This window comes from Nesoenas mayeri, assembly GCF_963082525.1.
Source record: "Nesoenas mayeri genome assembly, chromosome: 3".
NCBI lineage: Eukaryota > Metazoa > Chordata > Aves > Columbiformes > Columbidae > Nesoenas > Nesoenas mayeri.
In genome coordinates, this window is record NC_137544.1 from 88,348,564 (window position 1) to 88,370,146 (window position 21,583).

At 34.8% G+C, this 21,583-nt stretch overlaps 1 protein-coding gene across 3 annotated transcripts in view; it reads right to left on the reverse strand.

Annotated features, from left to right (window-relative positions):
* BTBD9 (BTB domain containing 9) overlaps positions 1 to 21,583 on the reverse strand; it is a 116,123-nt gene that overhangs the window by 84,619 nt on the left and 9,921 nt on the right. For all 3 annotated transcript variants that reach the window (XM_080341036.1, XM_080341038.1, XM_080341037.1), the window contains exons 5-7: positions 20,888 to 21,152; positions 18,711 to 18,930; positions 14,986 to 15,105 (exon numbers count right to left, since the gene is read on the reverse strand). In XM_080341036.1, coding sequence (XP_080197162.1) covers positions 14,986 to 15,105; positions 18,711 to 18,930; positions 20,888 to 21,152 — 605 coding nt within the window. The remainder of the gene's footprint in view (positions 1 to 14,985; positions 15,106 to 18,710; positions 18,931 to 20,887; positions 21,153 to 21,583) is intronic.

A 21,583-nucleotide genomic window follows, 5' to 3' on the forward strand; every position in this document is an offset into this window, starting at 1 on the left:
CAGAACAATGCATCAGTCCGAGACATTTTTCACTGAAGTCCGGTAGTTGCCAAAGTTAATAGAGGAAACAGGCCAACCTGGGCAGACACTCAGTTTGCATTTCATGCATTGCTGTAAGCGATCTTCCTTAGCCAGTGATTTGGAGGATTCTTTAACAATAATTCTTGGAAGAAATCTGCACTAAACAAGCTTATAGTATAGAATAAAATGGTTCCATCAGCTCCACAGTTAGATTATTTTAGACACAAATTAATACTGTGTCTAAAATGCATCTTTTGAGAAATACAATTTAGCATTTTTTATTTAATTCAACAAGCCCAAACTTTTTATTAAAAAAAAGTATGTGATATTTCCAACTTCTAAAAAAAAACCTCACAAAAACCTGATTCTCCCCAAAATTCAACTATAACCTTATTTCTGATAATGACAAATACAAACCAACCACAATACAGAAACAAGTGCCAGTAAGATGTAGACTCTCCCTTTGAATAAGAAGCCTACAATCATCAGCATTTAGAAGATGACTTCCAGAGTCCAGTCTTCTCCCCAGTTTACCAAATACAAACCTAAGCACTCCTCTGTTAAACCACTCATGTTTTCTATTTCACCTTGTAGATGTTTGATGTACGTAAGTCCTAGGAGGTTATCTGAGCAGAGAAACCATTCTGTCACCTCAGTCTCCTATCAAATATCCTCTCTACTTCATTTGTACCATTTCTTCCCCCTTGAGTTTAATTAGATGCATATTGCATCTAATCCCTGGTTCTGAAAATATCCAGTATTTTTTTGTCGAATATCAATCAAATAGTCATTTTCTAAGCACAGGCCTTTCCTGCACCCTGTCCTTGTACTAACATTCCCCCAAAGAAGTATTAACCTCTTCCATCAAATGTGTATCTCCAGTCAATAACATGGACAGTTCTGACAGAGAACAATTCCCAAAGGAAAGAGTAATTATTCACATCATTTAGCCATAGGCATTCAGCTTGGGGAGCTACATTGTGGGAATGGTCACCTGACGTTCCTCAGCACTATTCGTAAACATAAAAGGGCTCCAATAAAAGGCATTCAAATCACCACATTTAGGTTCATGCTCCCTGTCAAGTCCTGGAAGAGGTTCTCTGCTTTCTATTAAATATATGTGCAATATGGCAAGACTAGCCTTTTGTGTTATCTTACATTTGCGTCTAGAATTACATTGCTGTGAAGTCAGACAATCTTTATCCTTGTCATATTGTTTCTGTAACATGTTATAGGGCTCCATGCTGTAACAAACTTGACAGTAGCGTTCTTCAAACAATTCTTAAGAACTAGAAAAATAAATACCTAGCAGCATATTTTTCCGCAGAGCATGTCACATGAAAACTAAAGAAACACCTGCACTTCTCCAGCGTTCACACTGATAAGAAACAGATACAGAAGGAAAGCTGGCTTAAGAGCCATCTCCTAAATTTTTCATTGAAGCTGTAGTAAAAGGGGAATTCTTAATAATTAACCACTTATGAAAAACATAAAGGAACTGATTTTCAAAGAAGAATGAACTACTGGCACGTATTCTGCCACACTATTACTCTGTAAACCAAAACATGTAAGATAGAATTGATAAACACATACCTAATATTTTTGAGAAGACAATAATTTTCTAGTTCCTTTGCAATGCTCGTCAGCAGGACAGAAAGATGTGTCTTCTGAACGATCAAGACACTTTGGCTTTGATTTTGCCTTCATATAGGCGATCAGAAGAGTTTTGGTGGCTGTAGATACTTTCCCTGCTAGTTTGCTTGTGTATCATCACTACAAACCTCACAAGCTCACCTTGCATACAGCACTGTGAAACTTTCAAGGGTCTCTCATTCTCTACATAATAAGGATGTCAGTGCGTTGTGGAAACGAAGTATTCTAAATATGCTTCTGACCCCAAACCTTAATACCATTATTTCCAGACACCTGTGGGGAAGATCAGACAGGATGGGACGGTACCAACACATGCGCACTCACCAAAGGACTGTAAAGAGCTTTCAGTATCTTCCCAGAAATCAGGTTGTGCACAGATGATGAAGATGAGGCACAGGTAACTACAAACTTTCCATAATGCAAAGGATAAAAAGAGTTTAACAAGTCTGAAAAAATAAATTTTCTAGCAGTGAACAGCAGCTTCCATTAAAATGATGAATTACATGCTCTTCTGTGTAAATTACATGAGAGTACAGTGAACCCCTTTTCATTGACTGTAATTCAGTATTCAGAAACGTGTCTGACTACTCTTGATGATAGGAGGAACATTCTCTTATTACTAATCTGCAGTATGTCAATCTGCACCAAGAGGATGAAATACATTTATAGGTTCTAGTTTCACCCAAGAGTGAATTATTTCAATTTCATTCATTTTCACTCCAAAGAAATAATATAGATTTGCCATACTGAAACAATTTGTTTCCCTTTCATTTACACACTTATCTGTGAAGGCAAAATGAAATACGACACAGGAAGTCATCTCTCTTTGCAGTTGTTATGTATGCTTTATAATTTACTACAAACTGGAATCATCAGCAATAATGTCTTCCAGACCTTCACCCTATTTTGATCTACTGAAGTTTTAAAATCAGTTTTTCATCTCAACATACATTAAATCCCTCCCTTAAAAAAAGGGAAATGAAATACAACCTGAATGGGAAGAGTATCTATGCATACACATATACATAGTGTTCTACCCATCTAGTTATCCTAGCTATTAGAATCAAGACTAGTCTCTCTCAAAAAAAAATAATAACCCTTGTCCTCCAAATAAAACATTAACATCACTAGTTAAACTGAAAAAAAAAAAATTGTCTTAGATCAATAAAAGCTTTCATAAATACTCCTTTTACACAGAAAATTGTCCTGCTACCAATACTGTAACCAAAATAACAATTATTTTAAAAAGCCAAGATCCATGGCTCTTACAAGTTAATTTTATCAGATTACAAACCTATTAACATGCACTGAAAAACGTAACTGCTCTATGGAAAATACCCTAAGGTACAATTGAGATTGATTGTATACTTTAATACTATGTATTCTAATTTACTCCTAATTTTTTCAAACGTCCAAACGTGAAATTTAAACTCTTACTTTCCAGACTCTAAAAGGCTTGTTACAGAAACAGTAATGCATTACTTTATTTTGAATTAATTGTTCTTTTAAATAAAGCTATTTTAAACTCCATTATCCAAATTATGCTGGCACAAAAAGACAGAGGGCATCCAATAAGGTCATGTGAAAAAGAACATGTAATGTCAAATCACATGGAAAGTTAGTGTAAATTCCTCTCACACAAATCCCACACAGTTGAAAAATTAAGTCTCTCATGAATTTGAAAAACTTGACTTTTCTAAGGAATTTTCAGGATTTTTCCAATACCATTTAATTGTAACCACTTAAAAACATAACTGCAAAACAACCAAATTTACCTCCCAACTCTACACAGGAGTGCTTGAAAGAAAATAATTATTTTAGCTTCAGAATGTTTCACTCATTTTAAAAGTCTACAGTTCTAGTCACTAACTAAAAATAAATACATTTAAAAAATAGAAATCCTGCACATTCATCCTCCTACCAAAACCAGATTTGCATATTTTGAGAAAATCTCCAGGTGGGTTTAGAGTGATTTCTTTTTTGGGGGGCAGGGGAGAAGGAATTAAAAAAAAAAACCCAAACCACAACACATTCAATCTTAGAGTCTAAAGTATATCAGAGAATTAATGTTTGTAAACAGTGCATCACCTTCAACCCAAAGTAATACTACTGTTCAATCTTACTTTTTAAAGCTTTAACATAAGAGTTGAACAAAACCTCAAGTCTCATGTGAGTCATGCAGTTAGTCAAGGAACTGTGAAAGACAAAAGCATTCATTTGCAAAACACTGTCAATATCAAGAAAAGAAGAATCATGAGATCTATACTCTTGCTTCCAAGTAGCCTGGGAGCTAACAAGCCTCAGTTCTGCATGTGAAAGTCAGTTTTTCAGGGGCAGCGGATCAGTGAAATACCGCACACAGTTGGGAAGGGTGCTGAGAACAAAGCAGAGGGATGTTCTGTCTCTACGAGTTTGGTGTGCCCGTATCTCAAGTGTTCATGTACAGTTCTGATCTCCACACCTGAAGGAGCACACAGCAGAGTCACAGAAGGTAGAGAGATATCCTAAAATCATAAAAGCAACAGAACAAATGGAAACAAAGAGGAGATAGCTGATGAATGCTAGACATTCACAAAATTTTGGTAAGAGTGAAAAGGGTGAATGCAGTGTTGTTATTCACTAGATCCCACAATACCGGAATGAGAAGACACAAACTAGTAAAAGAATCATCTAAACAGATAAAGCAACTTTCTTCATGCAGTGGCTAATGAGCTTTTGGAATTTGCTGATGCTAGAAGCTGTAAAAGCAGCCAGGAACAGCCCAGTCAGAGAAGGACCTTAGATAAATAAATGTACAAGAAATCTCAGAACTCCTACAAACAGTATGGGTAGGACAATAAGGAGAAGGGCAGCCAGAGAGCAGGCGGGCTCCCAGGCTCTCCCTGAGCAGCGCCTCCTGCTCTCAGGTCCCAGGCAGGACACAGGGCCAGGGGCTGCTGATCAGACTCAGCAGGCACTTAGCTTGTTAATGAGAACCCAACCTGATTAGCCAACTCTGCAATTTGCCATTAAAAGAGACAGGATAATTGAACTGAACAGAATACAGATTTAGAAATCAATATTTAATACACCTTCCATCACTGCTGTTATTCCCCAACACAAACAACAAAGAAAATGGCATGAAGAAAAGTAATGAAGCCACCACTTTACTGATCACTTATGATGCTACTTACAACATCTTTATTACATGTCCAGTGTGGAAATATTTGTCCCAATCTTACACATGAAAAACAAGCATAAAAGTATAAAGCTGTAAAAATTGCTCTGTGGTAAAAATCAAAACCCAAATGCAGAATCTAGTGGTTTTGCAAAGATCACTCCTTCTCTCTTTTACAAGATACTACAAATGATAAACTGCTTCCAGTAGCAGCCTAAAAATGATCAATAACATGGTATTCCTGTAATTATCCCTACTGTAAAAATTACTACCACTTTTTTTCACTTGCATTGAAATTTTTTTCCCAAACATGCTGTATGTCCCCTGTGTGATCTTTCTCGTCTTCTCATGGCTTTCTTTCCTTCACTCCCTCATTTTTGTCAGTTGAAGATGGTTATGCAAACTTCCACAGCATGGCTTATTTCCTATACATTTGATTCACCATAGCACCTAATTTGTTAATTTTTATTTACTGGTCTTTTCAGCTTGATTTTTCATTTTTCAACTCTTTATGTCCTATCATTTCTTGTATTAGGGGGTAATATTCCTTTCATGGAACAGAAAGCCATTTAAAAGTTGCGTCAAATGGAACCATCAGCCTAATCCTCCCTATTGAAACTGAGATAAGAGTAAGCACAGTCCAAGCTCAAGAAGCTCAAATTCAACATCAGGAATAAAAAGAACATCAAACAAAAGAGTTTACTTTATGGCTCTCCCATTCATACACTGATTTATACCTTTAAAAAGTGCTACACAGAAGATAAATTGAGGTTTGTGAACAAAAAAAAAAAAAAAATCAACCACAGACAAATTTGCTTTACTATGATGTTTCTAATGCAATCCAAATCACAACTGAGATTTACTTCATGTTAGTTGACAAATGCTTTTATAAACTTAGAAACTTAAAAGCGAATCCATACAAGTGTATTATTTGGTTTTATGTATACAATTCGAGTATTCATAATGTGTAAGTGTGGTAAAGTGCTTCAGATACACAGCAACAAACTGTGCTTGTTATATGCTGTGAAACAGGGAAAAAGAGAAATGCTTTACACAGTGACATCAAACAACTTCAACAGATAGCCATGACTAATCAACAAACCAAAATAAACCAGAATTCTTATGAATTTAGCAAAATAAGATTTCCTTTAGTAAAAGCCTATCTTTGTAAATATATATGGCAAGTTTGCACAGTTAATTCTATCTCTTGGAGTGTAATAGAAATCACAGGAGAGGGTTATAAAAAAAAGTGTGTTGAAAATGCCTTTTCAATACAAATTTGTCTTCTGCAAAATTAACTTTAAAATACAACTTACTGTAGAATTATTATGAACAATTTGATAATTTAGTGTTTAGGTGTATCTCTATGTATCACTCTCACGCTGTATAACTACTGATAATTTTCATCTACGTCAGACAACTTTTATGAGGTGGAACCGCATGAAAACAGACCTAGAAACAACTTAACGTTTAAGAAACTTGCAATAAGTACATCAAAATTCAGAATATTCTGAAATTCAAACCATACTAAAAAAAAAGTTATTATGTCAAACATGAGAAATATATAATCTAGATCTCTTGAAAAGCTAACAGTTTCTTCTAGTCTATAAACCAAAGAATAAGAAAATAATATACTATAATTTTTATAATTCAAATCCAACAAACTGGATCGGTAGACACTCACGTTTCTCAAACATTTCTATAGAAGCCATATTGACTCCTCTACACACACTTTTTCAGACAAATATTCATTTTCAGGGGATGAGCTGTCTGGCAGGATGTCATCAACAGCTTAAATGCACAGTAGCTTTTCTGCTTTTCCTCAAAGCTACATCAAGCTCTTTAGGTTAGGATAACTGAAATTGCTATGGCAGAGACAGAGAAGGAATTTGAGAAAAGCAGCCTTCATAAAGTTCCTGATGAAAAACTGTTACTGATTACACTTGTAGAAAAGTGAGCTTTTGTAGGACTAGAACCACAAATAGAGCTGAAATTAGAAATGTAAGCTTAAGTTCAAAAGTATACATAACCCTAAATGAAGAAAGCGATCTTTTAAATCAATGCTCAGATCCTGATCCAAAAGCTTTCTTGATCCTGTGTGGATGATCTACACTGTTTGAAAAGTCTGAGACTATCACCTTATCTTGGGAATCTTGCCAGATTGAACACATACTGGAAAAAAGATATTTAAACACTGACAGATAGAAAGATGACCAAGCTGCACATAGCCACTAAAATGGAGACTTCAGGAAATCATTTCCTTGTATTTAACAAAGTTAAAAAGCAAGGTATTGGAAGCATGCCAGTAAAGATTCCTCACTCTGATCAACTTTTACTAGAGTGATTAGCTCTTCTCTCCAACAAAAAAAAAATCCAAAACCCAAACAACCAAAAAACCAAACAAAAAAACCAACCCCCCCACCTGCATACGAACAGTGAAAATTGATTTGTGAAAATAATGTCAGTGAAAACCCTCAAAGCTCTGGAGTGACATTTCAAAATTGCTTTTCTTAATAATACGTTTCTGTAATACAAACCAAGATCATTTTTACTTATCTCTGGACATTACATTATCACTGTATTACATACAATACTAGTATTTGGAAAAGATTTTAAGATTTCAGTTTTGCAGAAATGAGGAAAAGCTAATTTGTATTGTCCAGAAAGGTTTAATTGTTTTGGTTTGGGTTTTGTTTTCCTTTTCCCTAAACTCTGAAACATCAGCAGATCTGCACAGTTAGAAATAAAATATTTACACAACAGTCAACGCTTCCCACAGCACAATACAAATAAAATAACTAATCAACATGTTGCCTATGCAACCATTTGTATTTCTCAAGTGCGGTAACTAAGGTTAAGATGGTTTCAGTTTAATCATTCAATTTGCAAGAAGCCCTTTTATAAGGATATTAGTGACTCACTGACGAAAAATTTTTCAAATGCTTTTCAGACTGACTGAAGGCCTCATCAGAGCTCCTGCCAGCAACTCTTAATCTATGTGCTTCAATTAGGTCAGTGATGCAGTTGAGTTGCATTTTAAGTTAGAACAGATGTTCAAAAGCCTCTTTCGGATGCCTCTGTACCTTTTCTAAACACTGCTGTTCTCCACTGGGGAGAAAGCAGAATTACTTGCTTTAAAAAGCTGGTGCTCAATTAGAACAGCAAACATGACTTTCTTCACAGTTGAAGCACCTGGGACAGTGCTTCAACTGCTTTTTTCTCAAGAGTTAACTCCTCTCTTGTTCGACATCTTAAATTGAACCATATTCAGAACACCTTTTGGCAAATGATTATTACTAAGTTCCACCAAGCACAGGAAAACTGCAAAATGGGTATCTACTACCACTGCCCAGGGAAGTGGTCGAGTCACCATCCCTGGTGGTGTTAAAAAGGCATTTAGACGAGGTTCTTGGGGACATGGTTTAATGCTAGAGTTAGGTTAGGTTAAGTTATGGCTGGACTCGATGATCCTGAGGGTCTCTTCCAGTTGAAATGATGCTATGATTCTATAAGGATGTCCGAGACCTACTGGTAAGGCTAAAACTGATACATTGCTGCTTAATGTGGAAAGAAAAATAAACAAAACTATTGTACTGTCACTAGTATAAAGCACAGGTATCTGAGGCTGCCTGACCAAGAAGAGAATTAAAGAAAAAAAAATGTTATCCAGCCTGTACTTAAAAATCACATCTGTTCATGTGTCACTACCTGCAAAATAATTGTGCACAACTAATAACCTTTCTTAGTTTAGAACTGTGCTACTATGGAAACATTTACTCTTATTACATTTTGCTTTTTTCAGTGCTCAGAGGTCAGGATCTACAATTTAATTTATCACCACTCAGGCAGAGGATTATAAATGGTGTGATCATTAGTAGCAAAAACTGCTGGAGCATTGAACAAAAAGTCACCCAATATCATCAACGCTTAATAAAAGGAAAGGCAAGAAATTCTCTCCACACTGATAAATATATTTAACACACCAATGCACCTTTTAAAGTAAAAATAATTACACATCACAATTTCTATAGCAGCCAAGCACTTTAAGGGAAACACGAAACACTTAGACATATTATACCACTACTAATTTAACATACTAGTAGGAGAAAACCTCAACATTTTTCAAGTTATAACAAATTTTTGAAAAGAGAAAAAAATAATATGCTTAAATAATTTCCTGCATTTATAACATTATCAGATCTTTTAATAGAAACATGCTTTAGGACCAAAAATTTATGGAGTAGTAATTAATGAATATTTCCCTTTGATTAGCCACAGTACAATATCTCAAGAAGAGATAATAAAATAGTAGCAAATGCAGATAAAAATTGGCCCCTTCCTCCTTTCATTATCTTTTTGAAATTCTGGTATTATTGACAAAATAGCATTACATTTCAAACCATAAATTGTTCTCATTAGGCAAATACTTCTCCAATTAAAACTCAGCATCGTCCAACCTCAGACAAGACATGGAAAATATAGCAAAACCAGCACACAATAATGGTTCTGTAAATCTGGAAAGTGTAGTACACAAGCTCAACATACATTAGGAATAACAGCTAAACTAAAGGAGTTTAAATAGAACGACGTTAAGTCTTCTAAACTTTTAACATAGTGACACCTTGTGGCTATTTTTGACTTGTGTTGAGACCTCTCAAAATACTTAATTTTCTTGTAATTGCTTTAACGAATTTCTTCAAAATTTGTGGTCCAGGGCAAAGTAAAAAGATGGAAGCCACAAAAAACAAACAAACAAACAAAAAGATGAAAAAAGTGAGAAGGATAAAACAGAAAACAGCACTGCCTGTTCAAAGACCTTTAGAGATATTAACAGTCAATTAATGTATTTCCACCTCTTTATCCTGACAAGAGAGCTGTGGCTTAGAATCGCAGCTCTGCTTATCATCTTTTTTTTTTTTTCATGAATTATTGTTGCTTACCCATATTCAAACTGATATCCACATGAAAAATAACCTACAAGCAGCTCTTCTATGCTTTTTATCACTGATTTCTTAAAACACGACACAATCCAACATTGTCAGGACTATGGACTGAGTAGGTGCTATAGAAGCCAGAGCTAACTTTTTAATATCATCAGGAAGATGATGATAATTTTTTTCAGTATAATGACAGGGTATGCAGCTGGCTTAATTAACAGACACGTACTAAAAATACTTGGAAATAGGAAAGGAAAATATTCACTTCAAAATTGGTAATAAACCACGGGAGGATAATAAATGCACAAGCACTCTCTTCCACATTGCCTATTAAAAGAGGAAGCTGAATTAACTATGAATCTGACACTTGCTCCTAACTGACAGAAACCTACTTACATGACTATTTTCTGTCTCATGTCTTCCCTGTAAATAAAGTCTTCAGCTCTACATGAAAACTGCTTTACAAATGCAAACAATGAAACTAGGACCAAAAGAAATGGGAAAAAAAAATACAGTACCACTTTAAAAAAGAAAAAATTGCCCCATAAACCCTCTCTTCTTTGCTTTTTCTGCATAGTATATGGCTGTTCAATTTTTAAAGGTGGTGGAATAATGTCATCTAAAATACTTAAAGCAAAAATTAGAAGTCTAAAATAGAATTATGTCAATAAAAAGCTCAGGTATAATACATAGCTTTTTCTCTTATTAGAAAAAAAAACAACAAAACACACACCACAAACAAATAAAACAAAAAAAATCTCAAAATACAGCAACACCCTCTCACCTATTATACTAAAAATTAATCTTCCTTGTACAAATTAGATTGTATATCTACATCAGGGATTAAATCCTACAAAACACAAATAAATAATTTTCTTTGTGTGAGGAAGCATAAACAATCTTATCTCCTTTTCATTACAGAATTTCAGAGTCTTTGGTCACTGCCCTTCCATTTTTCATATATTAATCTAGACAAATGCTATGGCTGGCAAAAGGTATCTGAACCTATTGAAACAGACTGGAGCTCACAAGGAACACGAAGAAGGAAGAGTGTAAGGAGTCACATTACTTACTTAATACTGCCTAATCAGTTTGGATGGCTTGGTACATGCTTTGCCAAGTACAAATTGTCTTTCATGAGAAGTACAATAATGCCGCTAACTCTAACACTACTGCAAATACTCCACAATGCTCCATATGTTAAAAAACAAAAGCCATGACAGAGACTATGACACACATAATACAACAAATTACTTGTTAAGGAGACTAAACTGGTTTAATTTATTGTGGTATAAATTACTTGTTTTATTTAATAACTAAATGCCAGAAGGTTGCATTTTTTCCATCCAGCTAGTGTGAAAAAGGCTTTGATTGTGGATTTGAAAAAGGATATATTAAAAGTGAAGACTTTTCAAAAAACAAACCCACCTTCACACATGCAAACAGAAGATACACAACATCAATTTTTATGTCCACGGAAATGTTTGAACAGCTTCTTAAAACTCAGGTGAACACATTAGTTCAGCCCTTGACAGCTCTCACCTTGCATAAGTAATATTTATGTGAAAAGTAACTCAAAAAGGCAACTAACCTTGCCTAATGTTACAGGGCTCATATTCTCTTTATAATCTATATTTGAACACTTGCTCTAGCGTATCAGACACAAAGATGCTATCCTTCAACAACATGTCGAGAATCTGGGACCTTCTACTCCTTGCTTTGAAAAAAGATGCCTAGATAAAAACCACAGCAAATAACTCCAGTCTTCAATTCTCTGTTACTACTCAAAAATTCATCCTATACAGTGATGCCATAAAGCACTTTGAACTAAAATCAACTAAAAAAACATCACCATCACCACCAGAAAACCCCATAAAACACATCACCACCACCTACTTCAAATCTCTACCAGTAAGAAACCATACTGTGAAAAGATATTTAGTCCAGAATCATCCACTGACAAGGCACATATACCTTTAAAAAAATTGCTGCATGGTACCCTAAGTGGTTGTTTGCAAAGATATTATTACCTGCATGACTAAGACAAAAAGGGAATAAATGTTAAAACTAATGTCAAGGACACAGAGCAAAGGCACAATACTTAGATTCTTCAGTACTCCTGTTGCCCATGAAGAGGAAAAGTTTGGCAGTGGAACTTGTCAGACTGACTCAAGAGTACAGAGCGGAAGTAGTATTGAGCAATACGAAAACATAAGTAGTTTGGGATGTAAAGAATGTATTAATTAACCTAGTGGTAATATATGTGAGTGACGAGTCGGATTACAGTCTTCCCTTAAAAATGGGGCAGGTATTTTCATCCTGAAATAAAATAAATGCTTTTTGTTTTGTTTTTTTGTTGTTGCTGTATTTTGTTGGGTTTTTTTTCATTATTTGCTGATAATCTGATAATTTATTTCTAGACGGAGAATATAAAACACTTAAAACATAGCTGCCCTTTGATAAGCGTGCATAATGTGTAAAAACAAGAATACATTCTGACAATCTCATATTAGTTCATATTTTGAATCTGTGCTAACAATGCTGGATATCATATCTTTTTAGATGACAAAAAGCTGCTATGTATTTTAAGATTTCTGTTTTGCCTGTGTTAGTATCCTAAATATAACTAGTTTAACTCATTTAAGTCAACAAAACCACTTGAAATACATAATCACAAAAACACAAAATTTGAAACGGAAAAAAAGCCTAGTCCTCCTTGATTACTTCTTTCTCTACAGCATATTAATTACAAGACAGATAAATAAAAGTCTCAAATACTAATACTTATGTGTACATGGCCTCCCCCACCCAAAGCCTCTCTTCTGGAGGTCAGCTGGTCCAAACCCCTCATTAAAGCAGACACAACCATCAAGTTGAATTTATTTATATTAAAACAAATAAATAAATACAAAGATCTCAAAGTGGAGCTCCTAAAAGAATTGTCACCAATTATACGTCTCTTAATTACGTGTATAATAGCTTATTCTTATTATTTACAGGAAAAAAAAAATACGTAAAAAGAACAGTAAACTATAGTCACAGTACTTTTATTTTTGACTAGCAAATTCACTTTTTATATAACGCAGGCAACAATTCACTGATGTAAAAATAGATTACAGAACAGGCTTATCTAAACTACCCTGAATTATCATGTTGACTCACAACTGAGAACTCACATTGCCTTAAGGTTACTGCTCCTTAACAATAAGTACTCATGAATTTATGCTGCTATATCATTTTCTCTTTAGCTCTTTCACTTGCTCTTCAAAGCAGCTACACACCTCCAGGGAATTCCACCCCCCTCTGTAGATATGATAATGAGGAACAGAGATTTATAGAAAATAACAGGTTTACTGGGGATCATGGAGCAGAACAGGAAAAAGAAGAGGCATGAGGACTATGTGATAGGAAAAACTGTGCTGTAGTTACCTGGACAACTGTATACTTCAACTATCTGCTAAAATAAAACTGCAAGGTGGAGGTTTCCAGGTGTGCTTGTGCATGCATTTAAGTAAACAACATATAGCTACGCATAAGACACACCACATGAAATGCACTCACGCCTGATACTCGGTTCCTCCAATAGAGGGCAAGTCGCAAAGCATTAAGAGATCATCAGAGAGCCAGAAAATACATGAGGTCCTTTGGTGCCAAAATATGAGTAAGATACTATCTAAAACCCTGGAATAACGTTCTCCTCTCTACTCTTGCCTCAGTGCACTTTCAGGCAAGGTTAAAAAAAAGTCTTCGCCAAAACAGAGCAATAATGCTCTCAGAACATGGCACATACATATGTAGAGATGAAAACAGCTGAGGGAGGAGATGAGAAGCAGATAAACAGAAAAATCTCTTTTGGACAAGTCTCTGAATGAGGCCAAAGAATGGCTGCCCTTTTGAAAGAAGGGAAGTCCTACCATAACATCCTAGATCTCTTCAAATCTTCTTGCTAGTATGACAGAAGCAAAAAAGCTGCGCTTACTAAAAATCTGTCTACTTTGCACCAAGTTAAGGTCACACACACATACCAAAATATCCCCAGGAAATGTACAACACCTATAAACTCCATGAGGCATTTCATTATTGCTAGACGATTTATTGCAGACACCTTGAAGCAAAAAATTATCAGATTTGCACACAGAGTACAGCACCAGCCAATTCAGAAAAACAGCAAAATCGGAATCATAAAACTTGCAGGGAAAAGGTGAAAACACATTTGTTTATATCAGGAAAAATAACTTTCAAGTCAGTTACATTCAGGATGAACTTATTAAAAGGACAGGGAGCCTGAGAAAGAGTTCTCTGAGAAGGAGAGACACATGAGTGACCCACCAGACACTGTCCACATGGACTCTGCCAGCAATCCCATGTTGCAGAGCAGTAAAGATCAGAGAAAGAGTCATTCTCTGGAGAAAATACAGCACTTCCCCTCCTTGGGGATTCCAAGAATTGCTGTGCTGATAAAAAGATCGTGTCTACAGAATAATTCTTACAACGTAGGGCATTTCCTTTTTGGGTCTATGACCCAAAATCTCATTATGGTAACATCTTTGCAATCTACAAATCCTGGCCTCTCTATCAATGAGCTCAATTCAGCTTTTGCATAAAATAGCTTCACTGCGATCATAAGCTCTTCCCAGAATTCCCAGCACCTACAGTAAGAAGACATCATCACCTTAATAACTATTAAACCCATCTGGCTGCTTTGGTTTACTCAATGCATTGCTCAAACCTCCTTAGTCCTAATCCTCCCCTTTTTCTCTTTCACAACTGTCTAAAACACTTTTTCAATGCAACAGCAGAAAAACTATAAAATATATAGAAACACATTTCCAAGTTGTACAGCAAGTATGTCAACACATTTTAAACATTTTGGCAGCCGAGGAATGATGTTTACTACTGACTGAAAAAAAAAAAATAAATCAGTTGCAAAAGGAAAAGTGAATATGACTCAAAAAGCAAAGAACATATAAAGAGATGTACAGTTCGAGATGGAAGCAACAGAGTTTTCAAAACAGGAGGTCTGCAATTTATCACCTATATTTACATTTAAAAACCATTCACCAAGATAGACAAATTTAATTTTTTTAAGATAGCTGATGAAAGTTGCACATATCATACATTGTAAGAAATTCATAATGCAGTGGCAAAATCCAGCAACTTTTTCTGGTGTCTACATTATTTAATGATAGCCATGCAACATGACATTGGTGAACTAACCTGCAGACACGGGCAGGAAAATAGAGGTTCTGCCAGGATCGACAGAGGTATTTTGAGTGATCAATAACCCGAATCCAGTCTAACTCATCCATGGACACCTCAATGTAGTAGGAATAAGACCTATAGATTGTAAAAAAACACTGGTTAGAGTACAAGCAGCCACATCTTGGGTATTAAATCTTACACTTTCTCTGGATTTTCAGTTGTGCTGAAAATAAGGCTATTTGTTCCTACCCACAGACCTGTATCTAAAATAAATCCCTATTTTCCAACAAACTTTGAAATTAAATTCACACACAGTTAAGACATTTTCAGAATTACTTTAAACATTCTAACACTCACAATCTACACTGTCCCTCAAAAAAAATGCAATGGAGACTTTCAACTCACTGTAATAATTGTATTCCTTCTGCATGGAATAAACCTAAACCATCAGTGATACAGTTATGATTTCTATTGCCATATCCATAAAGAAAAAACAAAACATATTTAGCAGATCAAAAATGCAATTGCAAACCACATGAAAAATGCAAATTTACTTTATCATCTTCTCGCTGATGTTTTTCTTCACTTCTCAGGTTGTTCACAATATACTGTTTAGCCTGTCAGTGCTCACATACACACACCAAAATTACCTCAACACCCAAAAATAAAAGAAGTGACTAATCCAATTTGTGTCTTCCTTTTACTTACCAATGATGTTTAGCTTATAGTTTTCTATGAGGAGAAAGAAAACCCAAACTAAGTCACAGCTATTTCCATATTATACCTCCAGCAGTAGTACTTAGAATAAAGTAGAAACTGCACTTGTGGATCAGCAGGTCATGAAATATATGTTTCAAAATATTTTGTTTCTCTTAACATACTAGTTTGCAATATTCACAGAAATTTCAACATCACCATTTTAGCACTTATCCTCCTTTCATGCTGATTTCTACCAGAAGGTTTAGAGAGGTGGATGTCTAAAGTGGTATTTTTAAAAATTCTTAAAATGTTAGATAGCACTGTTAATATTAATTTATCAACTTTGAAAGGTAATGCAGGATCTTCAAGATGTCAATTGCGTAATCAGCTTTCACATTCACATCAATCAGATGTATAATATTAATAACCCATAAAAATACACTGTTTTAGCAACATTATTATTACTGGCCCATGCATACCTGGCCAAACTAGCATCCAGCATTTGAGAGTTTCAGCAGTTTGGATCCAAAATTTACTGTCTGTCCCCTGTGTGGTGAGAACTTAGGGATTCTCACATCACCATCACTAGACTAATGTAAATTTGTACCCAATATACAACATGCTGGGATTTTTTTTGTTTCTGAAGGTACCAAGCAAACAAAAATTATCTCAAAAAGATTCCTATTATAATACACAACACAATGCCTTTTATTTTCTTAAAGACAGCATGTTTTTTGCAGAGGTAATTTGGACAGCTAGTCTCCTTAGCATGTTTATAGCCACAATTCATCTGTTAATAACACCTCTAGAAGTGCAAAACACACCTGTTAATTTGCATTTGGTTCTGTTAAGAACATACATTATCTATATAAAGATATCCAACCAACCAGAGCTTCAGAGAGACAGTTAAAATGAATGAGTAGTTTAAAAACATGTTCACCATGCACTCATACAGTTGCTAAGCCATCTATTTGGGAGACATTAGTCACGTATCCCATGAGAAAGATGCAGATAAGTGGCTGGCAATTCTTAGACTAAAAGAGTATATAGGTTGGAAAGGATCTCTAAAAAAAGCAAGGACAATCTTAGAGCAAGATCCTTAAGGTCCTGGCTGGCAATGTTCTGCATACCTCCAAGGACTGATATCCATAATGTCTCTGGGCAAACTTTGCCTACATTCAACTACCCCATTATGAATTATTTTCCTAATATTTAACAGGAACTTATCTTGCTGCTTTTGTCCACTGCTCTTTGCTCTCTCAGCACACAGCTGTAAGAGGACTCCGGCCCTGTGTTCTCTATATTCTTTGACTAAATATGTGACGAGAGCATTAAGTTCCCCCTTCTACTGAGGAGCCCACAACTGGACAAAAGTACCCCAAATACTTCCTTTTCCATTTATCTTGGGGAGTTGAGCTACTGGAGGCGGGGGGAACCTGACAATTCAGGTACTATACCTGATATAAAGGAAAAGAAAGTCTAATAACAAACTTTCCAGAGAAAAACAAGGTCAGGATGATGCACAAACAAGATTCTAAACCAATGTACCCACAACAATTTATGAAGACAAAAAACTCTGGAATACAAGTCCATCTTGTCTGGTATTCTGCCACCAACAAAGGTTTGTCCTATGAATTTCAGAGGAAGGGCAAAAGACACCAAGCAACATATAATTTTCTAATAAGCTGCCCCAAGGATAAGGAGTTTTCCCTACATTTCAACAGCTGCTGGTTTCTGCCTTGCATATGAGGGTCGTTTTTGTAAAAACTGCTAGAGAACTCTTCATTATATATCTTCAATACTTTTCCATATGTTATAAAATTGGTTGATAATTGGTTTATAAACTGGGTTGATCTTCTGGGACAAGTAGTGTAATATTGTATGAAGCAGTTCCTTGTACCTTCAAAGTTTTACTTTTCAATCTTTCCAAAAGGAACCGAGGAAAAGCATAAATTTCAGTCGAACTGAATGTGAAGAACTTACTTGAAACAATTAAATAGCTAAAAATTAATGCAGTTTGTTTTGAACGATTAATAACTGCAAATCATATTTTTAAAATAAGTTCATTTACAAAAATAAAAATAAAAATCAATAAAACATTAGTACACGCTGTTGTAAAATAGCACATATCTTAGTTAACAAAACAAAATGCAACTAGTTTGCAATTCTAAACTAGGCTGGAAGCAATATAAAATTAAACTTTTATCAGAAAGGTAATAATGTGTTAAAAGTATAAGCAGCTTGTTTTATTGTTTTTCATAGAAAATTGCTTATGAATATCTGCATGAGCTGTCTACTAAACTGTAAAATCTTTGTCATGCCAAGTTATAAAATTAGTATACTCAATTTGTCAGATAAAAAGAACCTTGCAATTTTCCTACTTAAGCAGTCACTCAATTGTTAAAATATGCGTAATTTGATCTTTCATGCATTCCATAATAATACAAAGCAGCTGAGCATAAATTGGCTAAGTCATCCAAGATAGTTCATACTCCACCAGTCTCACCATGAAGTGGCTTCTACTAACTACTGTGGTTAGCTGGTAATTCACATTCTAAGTAAATTTTACTTTCTCCAAATTATTATCAAAGTGTGTTATTTCTTAGCAATTTTGGTATATCGAAAAAATCTGAACAAACATTTCTTCAATGTTTGGAATGTAAATATGTAAAAAATACAGTTTCTGCAAAAGAACTAGCATATTCTTTTTCAAACTGAAATAAAAGCAGCTGAAAGCTAAGTGGCAAATAGAAAACAATTATAACAATTTAAATTATGCAGACTTTCATTATTAACTATTTTATGAAGACACAAAAAATACTCTGAAATATTATAAGGTAGATTACTATCACAAAGATGATCTGGTGTGTAAGCAGCCAAAACTGCATTTAAAAAGCAGGGTATTTTTAAAAATAACAGTTGTCATCTCCAACACTGTATCATGCCGTTTCTATAAAATATTTAATGAATATTTTGCACTAATATATTACCACCAGTATGAAATGCATTACTTTCCCTGTTTACATGAACATGGCACCTACCGACTATCTCTGTCCCACAGGAGTATTCGTATGTGGTTGATTATCGATGGCTGGCCTAGTTTGATTTCAATTCCAGAACGGCAGTCATCATCGATTGGGTGTCGAGAGAAGCCATGATCCAAGTCATAGTTCTGTGTATCCCCATCTAATAAAGCGGACTTCAGCTCCCCTTTTACAACCTGCGCTCCATACTTCATTGTTGCAATATTTTCCCCTGGTACTATGAAGAGAAGGAAATAATTGTTTAGTTTTTATACTCTCACACTGCACACCGTTCTAAACATCAACTGTGTTAGGTCAGAACAAAGAATTATTGCCAGCATCCTTTCTTGGCTACAAACACATTCTCAAGGAAAAACAAAAGTAGAAAAAGAGAAGTATTTTAGAAATTTTCCTTCTTCCATTTCGTTTGATGCCTCTTAGGCCTTTTATCATAATATGTAGTGATAATTTACTAGTATGTAGTATCTATATTCTCAGTCCCCTTCATGATTCTAAAGAATTCTATTGAAACTTTCTCATTAAATCATCACTTTCCTCCTGGTTTTAAAGGTTTGGTCTATTCAAGTCTCTCTTTGTGATCAACCTCTCATCATACCTCTAATTTTTTGCCCTTCTCATTTTTTTTTGTTCTAATTTTAACTGGAGGTCTTTTGGTTTGAAGTGGAAGGAAACTAAAAATGCCATTCAAAGTTCAAGATGTGGATACATCATGCATTTGCAGAGTGGTGCATACAGTGGTATCACTGTACAAGCTATTTGGATAGCTATACAAGCTTCCAGTACTCTGCAAAGCTAAATAAACCTGAGTGAAATGGGAAATTTTGGCTACTAGAGCTTTGAAAGAACATGGTAAAGCAATATCTTTTTGCCACCACTTCACAGGAATAAACTTGTTACATCCTACAAACAGATCTTCTATCAAGATAAGTGGGGATAATGATCCCTAACTGCAACTACAAAACAACACATTGATGAACCACCCTGTTAAAAAGGCATTTTGAATAGTCTTGTTTGAGGACAGGTCTATAAAACATGATCTGAAAGCTAAATGATGAAAATCTGCCCCTGAACCATTCAGGCAAGTTGTCAAGACAAGTACGAATTTTAACAGGACATTAAGTTTAACATCTAAAGAACAGAGTTTGAAGTGGTAGAATTTTAACTGTATTGTAGTACTACTACATAAAAACATTAAATGCACAACTATGAAATTGCCATGTTTCCACAAACAGAAAAAGTCCCGAGAGCCTGAACTAGTACTAAAACAACACAGAAATTCAATTCCATAAAAAGCTGTAGTCCTGACGAAGCTGGAAATCTTGAGATTAGGAGCATATTATTACTGAGATATAAATAGGCAGAAAAAAATTCAGAAAACACCGCACTGCCAATAGAATGTCTTACATTACAAGACCTTTACAATATCCTAATATTAACTCATATGTTTAAATATTAAATCTGTAACTTGTAAGAGAGAACAATGGGGGGATACAGTTCTGAGAAAGTAGTTACATTTTCAGGACACTTCATGCATGACTGACAGACTCCACTGCAGGCTTTCAAAGAACACTTCACTTGATTCTTTGCTGTGGGGCAAATACTCTCTACAAATCACATATTAGATAGCAAACTAACAGTATCTTTTTGAAACTCAGTATTAGATATTATTGTTGAATTAACAGAGAATACAGAAAAAGTCAAACTTTTTAGACTTCCATTAACAGAATTTTGGAAGACTTGTTTATACTACTCGGGCAAGCATGTAAATAGTATGAGAAAAATCAGAAGTAGTGAAGATGAAAATCTTCATGAAGTAGAAAATGAGTTATCATCAACATAAAACCATTTAAATATTGCATATCCCACAGCCAGTGCATTTTTATTTTTAATGTTCTTGCCAAAGATTTGCTATTAGAATAGTACTTCTTCTAGGAAAATACTCTTATTACAACATTCATGTTTGAGTAATATGAGATACAAAGTAAGAAAATATGTTGACTAATATCATTTGAGGAATAGAAATGGCAAGAACAGTTATGTAACAAGATATTTATATAAGTTTTTTTAAAACACACGATAGATAAAAACTCAAAGAACAAATTAACCATATCCTCCAGACAGCTATAGTCACCAAATGACAAAAAGAAAAATCAAACCACCAACCTCATACTTACTTAACATGCCCCTGTAGTTGAGGTCCATGTCCCGACTTTCAGAACGAATCTTAATGGCGTCTAGGATGGCATCAGGTGACAACAATCCAGAAGGTCTTACAACATTTAGTAGTTCTGTTAGACTCATTAATGGCAAACGTACTGCTTGCATGATTTCAGCATGGTTTTCCTTGGGGTTATGTTTACACCAATTCATCAAAGCTTGAAAAATGTCCTTCTCAGGAGCTGCAAATGAGTCCCTCAGTACAATACTTAGAAGAGCAGCCTGGAAAAGAAAAAAAAAAAAGTCCTAAATAAATAGAAATAAAATTAAATATTTTTTTAAAAAACAGGAAGAAAAAAGGAAACAAAAAAAAAAGGCAAAAATTAATGGGGATTTTAACTTTAGTTATTAAAAATAATCTCCAAAGGAGAGACTACCTGAAACAGTAGCTTGTTTTAGTAACTTATGCAAAAAATTATTGAATCCATCATGTAAATAATAGGTAATATTATAAACCCACTAGGAGAAATAAGTCAGAATTGAAATGTGGAGAACTATTCAAATCAATTTAATTCCAGTTACTGCATCAAATTTACTTTGGAACATAAGAAGTGATTTGGGGATTTGGTAGTATAATTCAAAGCATTCCCTTAAGGTTAGACTGGTATAAGAACACTGACGAGAAAACGTGTGGCTTGCACCTTTTAAAACCA